General features: G+C 38.2%; 1 protein-coding gene and 1 pseudogene across 4 annotated transcripts in view; one reads left to right on the top strand and one right to left on the bottom strand.

Moving 5' to 3' along the window:
- CPNE4 (copine 4) overlaps positions 1–20,430 on the bottom strand; it is a 409,148-nt gene that overhangs the window by 281,088 nt on the left and 107,630 nt on the right. For all 4 annotated transcript variants that reach the window (XM_016140288.2, XM_016140290.2, XM_016140291.2 and 1 more), the window contains exon 2: positions 19,844–20,024. In XM_016140288.2, the coding sequence (XP_015995774.1) occupies positions 19,844–20,024 (181 nt within the window). The remainder of the gene's footprint in view (positions 1–19,843; positions 20,025–20,430) is intronic.
- LOC107508470 lies at positions 9,518–10,323 on the top strand (annotated as a pseudogene).

Here is a 20,430-nt window from a genome sequence, read left to right as displayed (position 1 = left end):
ACAGTTCCTTTAGTACATTGGTATTCTCATTTGTATTCACAAATATCTATGAAACACTGACTTTTAAAACATCATGTTGTGCAACAAATATATATATATATAATTTTTTTCTTGTCAATCATATCTTGATAAAGTTGGAAAAATTTTTAAACAGAAATCATTTCATCTTTTAACATCAAAAATTTCACTGTGCTTTCGAAATAGGATGTTAGGTTTTTACTGGTTGTTATTTTCATTTTATTTACTTAATAACGTAGTTAAAAAATGAAATGAGTTCCTTTTCTACAGGCAAACAAGGTCCCACATTTACCAAGAAAAGCAAAAGTAAACAACATTTATCTAGCTTATACAAAATTGCGACTACAACCAAATAGAAGTCCTGTCCTTCATTTTCTTTTTTTTTTTGTAAGAGCTGTTTATTTTCCTGAGACATTCTTTTCCCTTTTCCATTGAATGTGTGTGTATGTATATGTTTTAGCATCAATTTTACTAAAGATTAATCTGTGTGCTAAGTGACAAAAGGTGGCAGAGTCTAATGAAGCATGTGCATGACAGCACTAATCAGAAGGAACAGCTAAGGACAACATGGCAAGTGCTCCCTAAATCATGTTCTGAGCACCAGATATAAGGTGCATTATCATCAGCAAAGAACATTATTTATCTTTTCACAAGCCATTCTAGTGTTATTCTCTTCGACACTAAAGAGGAATTGATTCGTATTATGCTGTTTGTGGCTTCTTTTCTCCAACAGTCTACAGCTGACACTGTATGTTTGTTCCCTTGACACCAAACCAACACCCCTCTCTCTTGCCTTTTTCTGCTTTAGGGGCTACAAAGCACAAATAATGTCCCAGATTCCCTGGCAGCTAGTGATAACCAATGACACAGTTACCCATTAAGTGACCTTTGAAACATAAGCATATTAGGGCTCTGTATTTTTCCTGTCTAGAACATAGGTGTTATATTTGGCAATTCAACAGCCATCTTGTGTCTAGGAGGCAACAGCTAACTACAGGGGGGGGGGGACAATAAGCTTACTAAGGATGGTACAAAGAAAAGGCAAAAGATCTGAGCTCCTATGGTGATGTGGAGCAGCTGATCCAACACTAATAACTTCTTGTTATATGAGAAATATTAACCCTTATTTGTTTAAGACCCCTAACCTCATTTTCTTACAGGTGAAGCACTGTTTGCTAGTACAGTGATGTAAAGCCTATGACATAATATTCATGGTGATATATAATTATGAGTCAAGAATAACATTTTAAATAAAAATATATCGATAATATAAATATCAATCTATAATATATGTAACAATTTTAAGAGTCTAAGTTTCCACAATAAAAGATTGATGGCAAAAATGACTGTAATAGCTAAGAATTGCCTGATTATTATTGTAACAATTACTATAGGAGTGAATCAGAAATAGGCTGGAGAAGGAGCAACTGTTGGGGTTGGGGATACATATGCAGAATGGAGATACAACTGAAAAAAAGCTTTAAATAAAATGTTTATTACTCAGAGGTATTTCACAAAATAGAATAGCCAAATGCCCAACAAATATATTTAAGTGCTCATCTACTTATTCGTCAAGGGTACACAGATTAAAACCCCAATGGGCTACTACTGCACACCTACCAGAAAAGGTAAGATGAAAAAGACAGATGATATCAAATGCTGGGAAAGATGTAGAGCAATCAGAACTCTCCTACATTACTGACAGGAGTGTACTGTTTGGAAATACCTACTAAAGCTAAACATAGAGTCACCCTATAACCCAACAATTATACTCCTAAGTATTTATCAAAAGCAACACACCCATATTCTCACTATAAATCATCTATAAGAATGTTCGTAGCAGCATTATTCATAATGGGCTGAAACTGGCAACAATCTACATGTCTATTATCAGCCTACTGGATAAATCAGTTGTGTTCTATCCACACAACAGAACGGTATACAGCAATGAGAGTGAATGGACCATACTATATGCAGTACAAAGAATCTCACAAATATAATGTTAAATGAAAAAAGCCTAACAATAAAGAGTACATACTACATGCTCTATTTGTATAAAAATCAAAGGTAGGCAAAAGCAATCACTGCCATTAGATGTCAGGATAGTAGTTACTTCTAGAACAGGCTGAGGGGTAGTAAACAGAGACTCGAGAGGGACTCTGAGGTACTGCTGATGTTCTATTTCTTAATCTGAGTGCTGGTTTTATAGCTGGGTTCATGTTCGAAAAATTTCTTGAGCTGTGCACTTACGATTTGTAAAATAAAATGTTTACCTAAAATAATTATCAGAGAACATTTCTCCAAAGACATACTTGAACAAAATTTCACCCCAATTAGATGATTCAAATAATGAGAAGACCCATCCTTCACCCATTTGCTATCAAGAAATAAGATATTCCACTAAGAACAGATGTGCTTCCAAATGATCTAATGCAGCACTAATGAAACATCGACAATCTCTACAAGCAAGAGGAAACCTCACTCATCTATACATTAAAATATTTGTTTAGTGCCTTCCAGGTACCAGAAATTCAGTGATGAGTAAGATAAATAAAAATCTTACCCTCATGGATTTTTATCTTACCCTACCCTAAGTTATTGAATAAAGAGATCTAAGAAATTGATTTGTTTATTCTGAAACATTCCATCAAAAGTGTAACTGAGGCTATGTCCAATTGTTTGCCTTTTTGATATCAGTTTCATTTGGTAAGCCCACTAACCAGAGTTAACTATGAATTGAATCTAAAAGTGTGTAAGTGTGTGTGTGCGTATGTGAGCATGTGCACGCATGTGTGTTCATTAAAAAAAAATCGCAGATAGACTCAGTGTTTGTTAGAATTTATCACAATGCAAACCACACAAAGGGTGTGAGATTGTCTAAGAGACAAAAATATGATTAAGAAAAGTGAACGAAGTGTGCAGAACACTATAGGAGAGCACAGGAGAGTGTGTGTAACTAAGGCTGAAATCTTGCAACTAACATAAATCTGCTCCATTAACGAGTTTTTTAAGCTTCCCCACCACTCCCCAAGATCTCATGATGTAAAAGAAGTCAGCTATTTCACCTGACAGTACCATATCCAGTTTCTTGTGGTCTATTCACAGGAAAAAAGCTGGCACATAAGCAATCTAATTCGAGCTCAAGGCTGCATCAGAATTATTCTCTATCCAAAGGATTAAACCCTCAAAACTGGTCCCTTATCCCTCCTGGAACATTCCTTCCTCTCCCCACTGAGAGCTGTTGAACACCATCTGTGCTAATAAGGCTCTGTGACTTAAACCCATCGACCTCCTAGGATGACTGTGGATTCCCCTTCTCAAAAGGTCTTTAAAAATAGAACAGATATTCTCTTCTGGGGAGTGTAGCTTAGGCAGAGCTCCAGCCAAAAAGATGATTGTCCTTTCATAAGGTCCTATGAAGAACCATTTACAGTCAGAATTATCAAGGTTTGGTGATTGGGAGGGGTTGTCCTTTCCTTTTGAAGTCAGTGCTTTGCAAATAGCATAATTTCCCCCTTTTAAACCAAGTTATTCCCTAGGATCTAGTTCAAGTAACATCTTCTCTACAAAACCTGCCCTATCTCCTCTTCCCAATCTAGAGTTGAATATACTTTCCTCTGACTCCTCCAAGCTTTTACAGAATATTTTGGTAAAGAATATTTTTTCTGTCCCTTGAGGAATATGAGTTTTATGAAGACAAGGGATATAATTGTCCATTCTCAGATCCAGTGTCAAGGAAGGTACATGGCATATGGTAGGTATTCAATCGTCATTTGTTGAATGAATGCCAGTGACCATTAGGTAATACGACATGGAACTTTTGGAAAACAACTTTCCCCAAAACACAAAGAGAAGCTGGTTTAATAAATGAGGCAGAAGTTGAGTCATTTACTTCATCTTTAAAAAAATTATCTTGTCCGTATCTCTTATGAAAACTTAGTGTCTGATAAATTCAGGGTATTTCTTAAGGAGTTTTTTTTTGTCAGAATGATAAGCAGAAACTTGAATGACTCCAAAGAACTCCCAGAAATTTTCTTTCTAACTGATCAGGGAGTTAGAGAAAGAGTAGAAGGGAATATGGGGTTAAATTGAAAAAGAAAAAGTAACTTATAGAATCCACATACATTTAGCATCATAAATATCATTCTTTGGATAATAAGAAGAGCTGAGAAATAAAAGGTAATAGGTTTGGATTCAAGACTTATTCTAATTGCTATTGCTTAGCCAACAAGTTAGTCCATTATTGAGAGGATGCTTTTAAAATGAGACAGCTTAACTTCTATGTTTCACTCTGAGCAAGAGGAAAGCAGCCCCCGATATCTGGGAACTGGCTTGGTACGCTACTTTGGTGCTATCAGCTAGGACTTGGCATTGCTAGGAGTTGGCCTGGCACATACAGTTAGGTGTTCGTGTTCCATTAAACAAAAATGTCTTCATTAGAACACCAACATAGCACCATGTCACTGTGTACCCATCATGGAGTAAAATGAAAACTAGATTTCTTCACAATCATGCTTGAACCAGACAAAAGCATAAACACTGTCCAAACCACTAAAATTACCAACTATCCCCCCATCTCTGTTAAAATGAGTGACTACTGTTTTTTTCCCCAATTACAGCTTTAGTCTTGGTCTATTCTTCCCTTCTAGATAAGATCTGTTAAGGCACTCAATTATAGAATTGCCCTGGCTTCCTAAAATGATCCAATCCAAAGTAAAGCTCTCCTTCCTTAAATTCTCCTGAAAACACCTAACAATAGCCTAAATTCTATAAATCCTTTCTTAAACTCTGCCTCACAGTTCCCCATGGAGAGTGTCCTCCTTGTGATAGCAGGCAGTAAACCAAATTTATTCAACTACAGGTGTCTTCCTGGTAGCCGGAGGGTATTCCCTAACATTATTTGTCCCGCAAAGTGTAAATAGACTTCTCTAGGATGCCAGAGTTGAACACTATGATATTAAACTCTCTTGATTAAATTTTACAATTCTATCATATTATCATAATTTATTGTTATTCTGTCCTATGTCGGTTAAACAATATTTTAGAAACCCCCAGAGGAGATGAAGATAGAATACATGACTTTTAAGAAATGAGAAAAACAGAAGGAACAATTGGAGTTTCTATTTTCTTATGCCCTTTATCTATGAGAGGTAAATAGCCTTCTATAATGTGGAGCTCTGTGGTCAAATTCACTCCATGGAAGCAAATTTTTTTTTCTTTTAGATCTTAGAAAATTATATTTTTCTAAGATCCTCAACTCATCACGATCATTTCTACCAGTTTTCTCTGCAAGAAGATTCTCCATGGAGCTGTCATAATATTTTTCTTCCCACTGAGAATACCAGAGTGCTTTCTCTTCCCAAGTTCTTTTTATGTTGTATAATGTGACAGGTTATTAAATCAATTTCTCTTCCTATCTTTAAATAAAGCACAGCATCAAGTACAGTGATCATTTAGAATTAAACATGACAACCTGGAGATGTTTGGATTCATTCTTCAGTTCTAATACACACATACACAACCCACTGTTCTCTTGTGCATTCACTCACTCTCTTGCAAACTCACACACATTGTATATTAATAAAAACATTAATAATTAGTTTGTTTAGCATTTTATTATATCAGTTATGTTATATTAATAATTAACATACATATTAATATAAAGATAATTTTGAAAGGAGGACAGAATTGTGCTTAGAATCACTTAACTGAGCTCATTTCATTCCAAACCAAGAAACACTTATTCTGTGACTGGGCAAGAAGAGATGACAAAGGTCTGGGGAGTCTATATATTAAGCTCTATTCAAGATAGTTTTAAAGAATTGCTTCCTTTGATTCTCACAGTTTTCTGATAGGAACACATGGGTATGATCATTCCATATAGGCAAATGGGTAATTTTCAAGGCTTAAAAAATATGTGTATTCTTTGACCTAATACTTCCCTTTGCCCTACTACAATCGTAAGTGTTCACAGAATTATATTAATAACAGCATTGATGGTTAGCAGTTTTAATGCTAAGTACTAGACTCTGTTGTGTGTCCAATCCTCAAAACGACCTTGCAATATAGGTATTTTTATTACTCCCATTATACAGATGAGAAAATGGAGGTAACTATGTAAGATCTTATTACTGGTACATAATGGGAGCTGGGATTCAAATACAGGTAGTCTGTGACCGGGATCACACTGCACCGGTACAGCATCCTGACTCTCATCATTAAAAGCATGTTCATTGTAGAATCACTGAACAACACGCTCTGCCCCCAGTATGATCCATCATCATTCACTCAATTGCTCAGACCTCTGCAATCACTCTCGACTACTCTTTTTCACATACTCTACATCCAATCCATTGGCAATTTTTATAGAGCCTACTTTTTAGATATATATCATTTCAAAACACTTCCCATCTTTCCATAGTTGCTACCTGATCCAAACCATATCTCTCACACGGATAAATGCAGTAGCTCCTGAGTTGTCTCTGGCAAACAGTTTAGTCCCTTAAAATGCAAATCGCTTCTCTGCTCTAAGCCTTCTGTTGCCCTGCCCCCCATCATCTGGCCCCTTGCTGCCTCATCAACATCATTTCCTCTCACTCTTGCCTTCTTACCCCACTACTCTCCACCTTGTCTCCATGCTATTCTTCAAATACGCCAAAAAAATGCCTGTGTCATGAGCTCTGTTAGTCCTTCTGTTGGACCACTCTTTCCCTGTATCCAGGTGACCAACTCCCCTACCCATTCAGGTTTCTGTGCAAATATTGCTTCCTCAAAGAAGTCCTCTCTGAATACAACTTTTAAAATAGTCCCCCTATCATTCCCACACCCTTCCCTAGATCATTTTTCTTCATAGCGCTTACCACTACCTGATAATAGAGCATGTATTTATGGCTTACTTTTTATTCTCCCTACTAGCACAAAAGCTTGGGCCATGTATTGTTCCCTGCTATATTCCCAGCCCATGGAACAGTACTTAGTATATAGTAGAAACTCAAGAAACGTTTGCTGAATAAATCAAAAACTAAACTGTTTACATGTGTACCATTATTGGGCCGGTAGGTGAATCATGGCTCATCTATAGGATGAACTGCTCTCTTGTTAGTAAATTATAGTGGAAAATACTTATTAGGATTGATAACTGTGGTTGGAAAAATTTCAAGGTAGTAAGTGGGGAGTAGGCAAGGAAAGGATCCAGCAGTAAAGAGATGAAGATGCTTGTGTTTGGGCTTAGGTGGCTCCCACAGACAAGGGTACACTGGTTTCTAAGGAAGGGGCAGGACTTGGTATAATGAACACCAGCAGGAGAGGGCTCATGTTGTGATAAAATGATCTAAAATCTGAAGTCATACGATTTTAGAGGGCAGGTCCCACCCATACTGACCATGTGATCTTAGAAATCTTATTATATCTCTGAATCTCAGTTCTCACATGTGTAAATTGACTTCAGTAGGCTGTTGTAAGGAATCAATGAAAAAATGTGGAAAGGCTATGCAGATACTAGTTGCTCTTATTTCTTCTTTCTTTTTCCCTCCTCTTCCTCCTTTTTCTTCATTTTCTTCTTCTCTGTTCCTTTGTTTTATCTAATGGTGGTAGCATATACATGTATTATTTTGAAACTGGTGTTTAAAACCAAGAGAGAGACTTCAACTTTTATTTTCTTCATGTTATTTCTTCAAACTATGCATTTCCTAGGTTTATCATTCAGAGTAGAAAATCTTTCCCTTTAAAAATTCTATATTTGTATCTTTGAAGCTTCTAAGATAATACCTTCAGCAGGAATTTGGATTGTAAGTATTCCTACATTCTTCCTATCTCTTTAAGATAATCATAGGCTCATGTGATAATAGATGTGCCTCCTTAGTTAACTAATGTTTTGGGATATAGTGCGTGATTTACCTGTGAGGTAAACATTAGGCACTCTTCCTATTAAGAGGCAGGGTCTATTTCCCTGACCTGAGACTGCCATGCATGGAAGACCACATTCAGATGCTCCAAATGGAAGTCCTAGCCTGATAAGACACAATTTCAAATGATTTGAAACCCCAGCCTTAAATCACCACAAGCCTTCCAGTCTCCCCAGCTGAGGCCCTAGACATTGTGGAACAGGGATACTGTGCCCTACCTGAGATCTCGATGAACACAACACAGTTGTTTAATAAAATGATTGTTTTAATCTTTTCAATTTTAGGGTAATTGTTATACAACAATTAGTAACTAGAAGAAGTCAAACGAAGCAAATCTCCAATAGGAGCAGGCTTAATAGGTGTCCCCTGCTAGGAATACCAAGTTCTCAGAAGTTGTTTTGAAAAGACTCAAGTTAAAACGAGAGGTATAAAAGGTATCAAGTTTTCTTGCTTTAGTACACAGTTCTAAAATTGTAATTTTTCAACAAGAAGAACTAGTCTTCACACTCAAGAAGAAAATAACTAAGACCAAATGCTTGGATGAGAGGAAGCTCTGGAAGTATCAAGTATTTGAAAACTGACTAGCCAAGATAGGGAGTTGAGCATTTCTGAGCTTGAATCAAGATAAAATATTTAATTAGCCTACAAACTGACCTGAGAATATCTGGAGTTTTCAGAAGGGAAGTATTTTCTTGTCACTTTTCTTCTAAGACTGGCAAACAGTGGGAGCTGATGTTGGCACAGAAGCAAAGATGGAAAGGTAAGGTTATCAGCATGACCTCTCTGATTCCCAGCCACAGATTAGAGAACAGGGACAAGTGGAATGAAGTTGCTCAAAGTCTATTCATCTTCTTCAAAATGCAGAGAGTGCAGGGGATAAGGAGGCTTAGATAATTCCCCACCAGGGGAGCCGAAACAGATCAATCAAAGTGGCTAGTCATAGACTTGGCAGAAACTTAGAAACTTGTTAAATTTTCTCAGTGAAAGTTCTCTTATTTTACACAGACAAACAGGATCAAGAATACTTGGGCTAGGTGATAGATTAAAAACTTGCCTCTGGCATTAAACGCACCTCAATGTAAGTATTACCTGATAGTATCGTGTATATATTGAGTCCTGGGTATTATACTAACACATTAGTTTTGCATATATTATATCCTTTAAACATAATACTGTTTACTATTTATTAAGCACTCAGTATATTAAGCAGTTGTTAAGCGTCCTCTCATATTTTCCTCATAATAACCCCCATTAATAGGTTTTGCTATTGCCTCCATTTTAGAGATGTTGAAAACACAAGCCCAGGAAAGTGGAGGTTTTTGCATAAGGTAAGATCACACAGATAACCCAAGTGGTCTCATTCTAGAGTCTGTAGCATCAGCCTCTTCACTATACTGCCAGCCAATCATTAATCCTGACAACAACCACTTAGACATGAGGTAGTATGAGAGGCTCAGAGATGTTAAGCAACTTTCCAAAGTCACACAGTTGATGTGTGGTGGACCGAGGCCTTGTTTCCAGATAATTTCAGATGACGCCTGGCTGCTCTGACAGGTTTCTAAGTTGGCAGGCAGTGATCTGAGGTTGAACTGATGCTTGGTGGGTCATGCCATAAATTGTTTACTTTGATTCTGAGCTAAACAAACAGTGGGCTTATTTTTCTCCTTATGATATTCTTTGAGTTATCAGGTTATTTTTAGTGATAGTTTTAAACTGAAATCTTACATAGGCCCCCCAATATACATAATAGTTAAAAGTGATATTTTATTAGCATAAATTCATTTTATATTGAAATTTCTGTCACTATAATGTCAATCAATGGGAGCACAATACGAGAGTTAATGGTTTCTGATGGGTTAAAAGTATAGGCGTTGCTTTTTTTCCTAACTCTGACTCTGGACGCAGCAGCTGTTGTAATGTTGATGCCCAGGAAGAACCAGATTGCCACTTATGAACTCCTTTTCTAGGAGGGAGTGATGGTGGCCAAGAAGGGTGTTCACATACCTAAATACTCCGAGCTGGCAGACAAGAATGTGCCTAATCTTCATGTCATGAAGGCCATGCCGTCTCTGAAACCACAAGGCTACGTGAAGGAACAGTTTGCCTGGAGACATTTCTACTGGTACCTTACCAATGAGGGTATCCAGTATCTCCATGATTCCCTCCACTTGCCCCGCAAGATTGTGCCTGCCGCTTTGCGCCGCAGTCAGCCTGAGACTGGTAGGCCAAGGCCCAAAGGTCTGGAGGGCAAGCAACCTGTGAGGCTCACAAGAGGGGAAGCTGACACACACCTACAGACAGAGCACCATGCCCCCTGATGCCAGCAAGAAAGCCAAGGCAGGGCTGGGTCAGTGACTGAATTCCAGTATTTGGTCATGGATGTGGTCAACCACCTCAGTAAAGTTGGAGGGATTATTTTGTGTTGAATAAATTTGTGGCCAAAAAAAAAAAAAAAAAAAAAGTATGTGCGTTGTTTTCTGTTATATATTTTAAGTATTAAAAATATATTTTAAGAAATGTTCTATATGTTGATTGGGACATTGGTTACCCAAGTGTGTATACATTTGTCAAAACAAATTGAACCAAACATCTAAAATGGATGCATTTTGATGCATTTTATATGCAAATTGCCTCATTAACATTGACAAAAAGTTATATTTATATTTCGAACAAATGTTTGCAGTACTCCTCCTAGAACACTATTTGGAAGTATTGAAAGCAAACATTCTGGTGACTCAGAATGGGGAAATTGAGAACCGTTTGTGTCCTAAGGTTCAAATGAAGACAATGAAGAATTTCAAACTCATTCCACGAATTTCCATGGTTTAAAAAACCCATATAATCCCTGAATGCCCACAAGAAAAACTTGCTATGTGTCTATAACCAGTTGCTTTTCAAAGCAGACAGAGAAGAAAACCAGGTGCAATAAAGCTGGTTTTTATTCTGTCTTCCATGGTGTCTTAGTGAGAGACCCATGAGGAGGATAAACTCAGGAGTGAAAGAGAAGAGGCAGTGAGGCTTCTGGTCTGTACCTTCAGCTACAGGGCTCTCCTAGCTCTCCCTACCCGACTCTCCCCACAGGAAGAAGAAAGGGGAGAGAAGCAAAGAAGAGGAGCAGGAAACAGTTTAAAACCAAAAATATGTGAGGAAAGAAAATTAAGGCTGACAGAATCGGGTTACAAACCACTGTGTAGAACATCTCTGAGAGGCAGGAAATGTCCTTCGAGCATCATCTCAGGATTCCATTCAACATACTCACAACTGCCTTGCATACAGTTTGCAGACAAACAAATAAACAGAACCCTTTAAGATCAACTACTCTAGCCTCTGGCACCACTAATTCTACTTATATGTGAAATGGATTAGCCTCTCAATGTAGTTAAATTCTTATGAGCTGAGTTCTTATTCTCCTGAATGAGAAAAGAATGGTTCTCAAAAACCCACTGTCTTTGGAGGTGAACATGGGGAAACAGGCCAGGGAAATGCAATCCGTCTAACTACTGAATTAACAATCATCCACGGTGCCAGGGGCACTGTGGTAATTACTGAGGATGCAAAATCCTTACAGTGGTCACATCTTCAGCATCCCAGAATTCACTTTCCCGGTGACTTCCAGATATGTCCCAAATATGTTGCTTCTAAGCACGGGACTCTTTAAATTCCCTTAGCCCACAGAAAACTTGAGAACTAAAGAGCACATCTTTACTTTGAAAACATTTCTCAAAAAATGACACATGTTCAATAATCCCAGCATTTACTGAGCACTCACTCTGTTTGTACCAGGTACTGTTCTAATCACTCTACATGGATCAACTAATTTAATCCTCATAATGGCCCTTAGGAGATAGGTACCATTATGATACCCATTTTATAGATAAGAAAACTGAGGCACAGAAAGGTTTGGGTAATTTGCCCATTAGGACAGCTGGACTAGGACTTAAACCTGGGCCTCGTGGCTCCACAGTCTGAGCTCCCAACCCCTATCCCATTTACCATTGGCAACCTTTAGGAGGCCAGGCTGAAACCATTATAAATTGGAGATAAAACAGATGATTTGAGTATTCACCAAAACAAATTTATTTTCTATTTTAAAAAATAAATGCAAACAGTTTAAAATAAATTCTTGAATCCCCCGAGAGGAGGAAGACATGTTCATTTTAAACACTAGTGGCAGTGGTGTCATAAGGAATTACTCTCACCTATATGGAGGACAGAATGAGGGAGGTACCACCAAAGACATAAAGATATGAGTTCAAATCCTAATACCACTTCTTACTAGTCTTATGACCTTAGACTTGGACTTTTCCTATGTGAGGGCCAGCTTTCTTGCCTATAAAATGGGTAATCACCGTCTCTGTCTTCTAACACCATTATGAGGATAGTACTCATTATATTCAGAGAAGGGCAGTGAAGGATAGTTTCTGAAGTCAAACAGTGTGGGTTCAATTCCTCATAGTTCCTCAACTTACTACTTGTGTGGTCCTTGAGCAAATTAAGTAACTCTACTGTGCCTCTATATAAAATATATATGGACCCAATTTGGGGATTGTTTCGATAATCGAATATGATGACACATGTAAAATGCTCAGGAGATTACTTGATACATTGTATACTACACTCAATGCATTTAAGGTATCATTATTAATAAACTACCATTACCATTAGTAAAAAAGATTAAATGGATTGAAATTACAAAGAAAAGATGATTTTCTTAACAGGAAGATTATCAACAGTGAATCTAGTCAAACTTTAAAATGGGCACCTAGAAACTATGTTGAAACATCTTCTCTGAGATGCTGAAGGTAGTTCAAGCTAGAGGCAGAGAGATCTAAATCATAAATGCCTCTTCAGGCTCTTTCCTCAACCTGTAATTCCATCTTTTAAATACTCATCATAGGACTCGAGCTATATTATAAAACCCATGGTGAACAACGCTGAGTATGAATTCCCAAAGTGTGGCTTGCCAGTTCTTGAAGCTAAAGAGGCGATGAAGCCCATGTCTTTCTTCTCTACAGGAGGCCAGACATCATTATTCAAGCTGATAAATCATCACCAGGGCACATAAGAGATTTAAGAGTCAACAGAAGATTTCAGTTCAAATAGTTATTTCCTCATTTGCCGCCTGAAATTTCCCATCTTGTGTGATTCTGCTCTCAGATATCAGGACAGTGACAATTTGGAGATGTCAATGATAAGAAAGCCACTTTGTCACATACTATGCCTCCCAGTAATCTTCTTTCCCTTTATCCACGCGCATCACTTACAGAGTGAACATCCTGCAGCTGTCGCCTCTGGTCACAGCGATGTGACCTCGGGCAGCAGGAAGGAAATATTTTCTCATTTTAATATTTCGTTTTGTTTTCTTCTCTATTCAATGCTCAGGGTAAGATTAATATCACCCAAATGAACTTCCTTTTTCTTTAAAGAAAAGAAATTATTCTTATTAACGATGTGTTAAGGGGGAGGTAGAAAGCAACATCAAAGTTTTCCTAAATGGGAGTTTGATGTGAAACCACAGTGGAAACTTTGTGAACAAATGAAGAAAACTGTTGTTTTTTATCATCTGTCATGCTAGGTGTTAGCCATGAAACACTGCAAGTCAGCAAAGTGTGAACAGAAAATCTTTTGAGAAAAAAGTCTGTTTGTGATATCCAGAGGGAATGCTTTAATTGACTTAATTTCCATTTTTTTTTTAGCTCCTTTCTGTGTCCATAATTGAGAGGTTAACTGTTTCAGAGACTCAGCCCAGTGGGGTGTAGGAGTGTATTCTACACTCAAACAGCTCCCAGGGCCCTTCTAGTAGGTTAAGTCAATGAACCAGGCTGACTAGTAAGAAGCCCAGGGACAAACTCATAGTCTGAGTATGAGTAGCTGCCATCTCTAGCTCATCATTGCACAAGGATTAAAGGTCCCATGTTGCCAGATTTTCTGGTAACTCAGAAGAAACCAGAAACCTAGAATTTTATGGAAAATTCCCTGATCTTCAAGTTTTGTCAAGCAGTACAAAACTTGTTTGAACACCATGAAGGCCAACCAAAGTATGTTTGGAGACTAGATAGAGGCCTCTAGCTTAAAGTTTACAGCCTCTAGTAAAGTAAAGAGAACACACGTTTTGGAATCAACCAGATTGCAACTTTACTATTTACTAGTGTGTGACCTGCGATGTTCTATTAATTCAGACCAGCCTCCGTCTCTTTATCTGGTTAGTAAAGTCTACCTTGCAGGCTAGTTGTAAGGATTAGAAAGAATACATGTAAAATGACTAATACATAGCTGGTATCAACACATACAGATAGCTACTTTATTTTGTCATCACTTAAATGTTCATATTGCCTGGTGTATTTTCATAAAATTCTAGCACTTTGGAGCAATATAAAATTGAGTATCTTAGGTACAGGTGAAATTGCTGTTTTCAGGTTCATCCTCCTGGCTCAATACACAAAAGAGTGATAGCTCATTACTGCCCCAAGCATGAAGGAGACTTATTCTGTGGAACTCTTCCACGAGCTCTCTAGCCAAGAAGGATTTGCTGAAAAAGTTCACAGCCCTCTACTTTGGGAGTGGGTAAACCTACCACCATGGACCCATATTTCCCCTTCTGTGCTGCTAGCAAGGATGCTAGATCATATGAATACTAAATCCTGCATATACCTGGGTAGCTGGGGAGTGGGGAGAAAAGATGGAAAATAATGCAAGAATGCAAGAGTGATTGATTTTTAGCCACATTCCATTTAAAGGTAGCCTAGGCATCCCTGAGATGGTCTACACACTACACATTCAAGGAAGGGAGAAAATTTAAGTCAGGCCCCTGTTTTGAGCCTTGTTTCTCAAGGTTATGTGACCATCTGAGCTTCTATCCCTCTGTCTCTAAAACAGGGTGAATTCTTCCACTGGACTCTGCAGTCTTTGAGGACATAACCCGTGTCTTTTTCATGCTACTCAATAAATGCTGGCATTAACTTCAATGTCTGTGCCACCTTTTCATGAGGCTGTTATGAGAAACAAATGAAATAATGTAAATAGAGGGGCTTTGAAAATACAAATTGCTATATGGATATATTATTATAAGTCATATTAATCTTGCATTAGAGTCCACTGATAATTGATGTGTTAGATATAACCACACTAATTATGGCTAATGATTATTGTTATTACCAACAATCCACCAAACCCCCAATTCACAATAGCATGTCTTTGTACGGAATTGATCCAAGGCTAATTAGTTCTCAGAATTACCTAGAGCTTCCCACGGAAGAGCTTAATAACCATGTATTAAAATTAAGTGGAAATAAGGAATTAAAGGTGTTTGGAGCAACATGCTAGTAGTGTGGCAAATAATATGGCTTTTTCCAATGAGGACAAGTACACTGCCATTTATATGATCTCAGCCAAGGGCCACTGCATCACAAGCTTAGCTCTGACTCATGAAGAACATTCGGCATGCCCAGGGAATGAAGACTATGCTCTAGGAAACCAAATAAGAGCGTTAAGTTCACAAGGGCTCCTGCCTTTTGAATTCCTTTTTATTTATCTCGCTTAGACATGTTTACTCCCAGGAGTCAGCGAACATATTAGTATCCACCAAGACTGGAGGAAATCATTTTCACTCCTCACTGGAAGATGAAATGTTTTCCAAATTAATCATTATACTGAACAGCACCATGTAGTGTTGCCATTTTATGGCCAGGAGTGAGCACAAGAGAGGTTTATGAAGATTGGTATACTTCTAATACAGGGAAATTAAATGGTAGGTCTGCAACTCTCAGTTTGGAACATGTTCCTCAGCTCCAAGTTTTCTCTTTTTACCCCTCCTAACAGTCATGGCCATTAAATAGGTACTAAAAGTTTCCCAGTAAAAGCAGCATCCCATCTCTACATTCTGGGAAGAAATGAAAGCAACCTCTTTATCTTCTGGGTCCTCAGACACATATCTCAAAGCCTGCTGGTCTACCAAGAGCAACGATCTGCCACACATTTCAGAGCAACTGAGTTTCAATATTTTAAAGCCACACGGATTTATCCTGATTGACTTTTAATACTATTAACAGTACAGAAGGTCAGATTGTAGGTCTTTTTGAGTCTAAAAATCAGGCTTATATTTTTATGATCCATTTTAGAAGTCAAATGTCCTCTTCCACTGCTAACAGGCTATATATAGCCAACTAAAGAGCAGTCGTCCTCCATATGGGAGGCCGTCTTAAGGTAGTTCTAACAGTTGCAGCAGTAACTGGAGCTGTAAACCAGGGCAAGACAGGGCCTTTTCCCTGCTGGAATTCCATTACAAAAATTGCAGGCCAGCAATCATGAGTAATAAAAAGAACATGTCAATCTCCAGATACAGCTGCCCACAAAATGCTTAAGCTGTAAAATTAATGGCCCACGGTAACATTTTTACACACTCCCTATAAACATAATAGCCTCGGTAACATTTTTATAAACTCCCTTTCCTCCCCAACCCAGCCTAATTCTCTAGCACAGGAGTCCCCAACACCAGGGCCTTGCACTGGTACCGGTCTGTGGCCTGTTTGGAACTGGGCGGCACAGCAGAAGGTGAGCGGAGGGCTAGCCAGCGAAGCTTCATCTGTATTTGCAGTCACTCTCCATCACTGCCTCAGCTCCCCCTAGATCATCAGGCATTAGATTCTCATAAGAGCACTGGTCCTGGTGCCCCCAAAGTTAAGGACTGATGTTCTAACACACCAAAGATACTCTGGAACTGTGTTAGCTATTTACACTTACTCTTACATTAATTCAAATTAAATAATTAAAAATGCCAGTTTTCCAGTTACAGAATCCACCTTTCAAGCGCTCACTAGCAACATGCATCTAGTTACTACCTTCCTGGGCAGAGCATTTCCAGCATTGCAGGGAGTTCTATTGGAGAATGCTGACTTAGATAGTGTCTCTTTTGACAAACTTTAAAATCCTTTATGAAAGATAAGCTCGCCTTGCTTATCTCTCTCACCCTGACAATTCCCAACAATCTCTTCATTATTCAAATCAGTTTGGCTCTCAATTTGTAACCTTTTTCCTTACGTAGTCAGTTATCAGATTCCCCATAACTAAGACAACTAAAGAACTGACACAGCCAGCATGAATTCTCTTGTGTAAGGCTTTCTCTCAATTCTGTAATTCTGCACAGAGAAATCTTTTTGTAAATCCAGATGTTTTCTAGGGGGTAGATATAGAAAAACTCACATATCAATAAATCTTGTCCCAGTGCACTGTCCATGTTCGCTGGCCTTCACGAAACATAAACATGGTTGAAATAGACTGTCACGTGCTTCTAACTTGAAACACGGGACCACTTGAATTAAATAAATAAGCACTGCTTGATAAGAGGGTGAACGATTTTCCAAGTTACTGTGAGTTGTCAGGAGGTTTATGTGCTGGTCATTTACCTCTTTCTCTTATATGCATTCTATACCTCTCTACCTTTTTCTGCACACCTTGATACTGGCTTCCATCAAGTCTTGGTCAATGGAAGGCACTGACGGCAAACTAGAGAACAACAGGAAGGGAGATGCTAGGGTCTCCTCATCTCCCTGTTAGGCAGTATTCCCAGTATGACCTGCATTTCCTCTCTCTTTCTGCTCTCACCAGTTAGGCCCTCCTTCCAATGGATCTAGCTTCTGCTAGGTGGCCCGCTATTTGGTTCTGGTATTACTACCCTCTCACCCAAAAGTGTGCTGGTAAATGTTTAACAACTGCTTCTGGAGGAGGGGGAGAGGTGAGAAGAAGCCCTAATTTGCAATGTTTGCCAGTGTCTGTGGTGTAAATACTCACATTCAGGTTTGCAAAATTCCTGAATATTTGACCATCAGCTCTCACTAGCCTACACAAACTGGCTTTAGCGCACTACTACTCACCCTAAGCAATGCAGCATATTACTGTTGTCAATTTCTGGGTTCCCTCACAGTCCCTCTTAGTTTCTCAGCATTTCCAACTTCTTTGTTACCAGTTACTTGAATTAAATCCTTTCTATTAGCCACCTGGCATGTGTTCTGTTTTCCTGGCTGTATCCTGAATGTATATTGTTAACAGTGCAAAATTTATCAGAGGAGAGCGTCTCAAAGTACAGGAATAAAAATCATCCATGCCACTAACCATGCTGGAAGTTCAGGGGACATTGTTTTTAAAGAGTAATACTTTATAGACAAAGGAAGGTGTGAATGAATTTACACTGTGGCACAAATTTCTTATCTCACTGTACTGGTAGCTGTGCATAGACCACATTTTGAGTAACACTGTAATAGAGAACTCTGCAAAAACAATTTGGCAATATGTATCAAAAGTCCCACAACTGTCCTATCCTTTGTTCCATTCTCTCCACTTTAACAGATTCCCTCCTAAGAACTCATCCCAAAAGAAGGGAAAAGCCTCATGTACAAAGATGTTCAATGCAGCATTATTTAAAATAGAGTATTTTTGGAAGTAACTTCAAAGTGAAAAAAAGAAAAATGATGAAATAACTCCATTTGATGGGATATTATGCAGTTTTAAAAATTATAATTATGAATATTATAGCAGTGTGGGAAAAACAACTACTACTAGGTAATAAAATCAGAAAGGAAAATTTTACATGCATGATAAAAATCATATAATATAAATGCCAGAAGGAAAAGACTGAAAAGAAATACATACAATTATCAAGTGTCATAACTGAATTATATAAAGAGGGTTTTAAGAGATGAGTTTTTCCTCTAATTTTCAATGAGTGACCTTTTTCTAACATTGGTAGGTATTCATTCCACTTAGCATTGTTAAATAATTAAAAAAAAAAAAAACAATGAAATCCACTAACATAGTCAATGAGAAAAAAGACATTACACATTAAAGATACCTATGAATGCTGGTTCATGTTTACAGTATAAGCCTGAGGTTAAATTGAGATCCATCATTCATTCCTTCATGTATGGTGCCTCCTCACCTCAATACATCTGTTCATAAGGCCCTGTCAAACCTCTCTTTCAGAGGAGTGTCTTTTATCACATTGGTACGAAGAAGCAAATGTGCTGCCTATATGGTATTTTGAGCTTTCTTTCTACAGCGGAATGAAAGACTTTAACCCCTAGTAATGCACCTTCCAACTTTGCAAAAAGGTGGGAGAAATATTGAAGGCTTACAGAGGCTTTGTCCTCAGGGGTCCAAAGCAGGTAATTGTTTACTCTTTTTCTAATCAGCATGGCTTCAAACTCCTTATCCAAATTCCACCAACTATCTGGTTCCCTTAGAGAATATAATAACTGCTTCTTCTGCTGCAACCCCAGTTCCCGCCCCCCAATGTCCCATTCACCTCAGACCAGATCTTCAGAAACATAACTTACTAGAGATGAGAAAAGAAAAAGAAAACTTAAAAACCAGTCCTCATCCAATTTGTTTCAGCTTCTAAATAAACAAAACCCAAATTCAGAGTTCAACCTGCAATATTGCCACACAAACCACCAAAGACTACACAGGTGCCCACGGTAAGTAAAAAACAGTAAGGAAGAGTTTAGGCTCTGGGTGCAAATATTAGATCTGCCAATGTTCCCATAGGACTGTTGTAAGGACTAAATTAGTTATTTTAGATAAAGCAGTTAGAACAGTGCCTGACACTTATAAATGCCCAATAAAGTTTAGCTAATATTAAGTTCTCCCTCCAAGAAATAAATGTTGTGTAATGTGTCTCTGTAAGGTAGTCCTCCCTGCCCCTCCCCAGGGGCCACTGTGTCCACACTGAGCATACAAACTAAGGGTAAAGGTTAAAATATCCACAGCCCTCCAACAGCCACATCAAAACATAATACAAGCTGAATCATGATATTCATTCCCAGAATTTTCCATCTCATAAAAATAAGCCACCCAAAGATGGGAAATGCCAAAACGTTTCAAACCAATCCTCCAGCCATGCTTCCATCCATCTGCGTGGGCGGGCCTACCTCGAACCACTGCCCGTGGGACTGCATCTTGAGGATGACACAGGGGTCTGGTTTGGAAAGGGCATCTCTGTCAGAAATGCCTTTGCAGGCCACTCGCAGCTCAACTTTGGTCAGGCAGGGGCTGTTAAAGATTCCCAGTGTATTGGCAGCAGACTCATAAATGTTGCTCATCTTCTTCATTCTGTTTTAGGTAAGAAAAAGAGAAAAAAACATGCCAATCACCGCAATATTTGTCAAAGGAGAAAGCTTCTCAATCACCCTTCAGGAAATTGTTCAACACACCATTTCAAATATTGAATGTATTTATTATCTCACTTTCCACTCCAGCGGCATAGTTCCAGTGGAAAAAATAAATAAATGCCCCCTACCAAAAAAAATAATCTCAACAGGTGTTGGTATACTTGGCTAAGAACACTATTTTCCAATATGATTTGCATACATTTGCATAGTAAAAATTTTAGTCTGTGAAATAAAATTAATGAATTAGTGCAATAGACTGCAAACTGTAACCCAGATCTTTATTAAGTGCATGGACTGTAATCAATTTAATCACATTCCAAGTTTTTAGAACTCCCTAAAAATCCAGC

The sequence above is a fragment of the Rousettus aegyptiacus genome, unplaced genomic scaffold (genome assembly GCF_014176215.1).
Source record: "Rousettus aegyptiacus isolate mRouAeg1 unplaced genomic scaffold, mRouAeg1.p scaffold_m13_p_4, whole genome shotgun sequence".
NCBI lineage: Eukaryota > Metazoa > Chordata > Mammalia > Chiroptera > Pteropodidae > Rousettus > Rousettus aegyptiacus.
The sequence above is the reverse complement of the archived record's forward strand: the minus strand, read 5'-3'. Positions and strand labels throughout refer to the sequence as shown.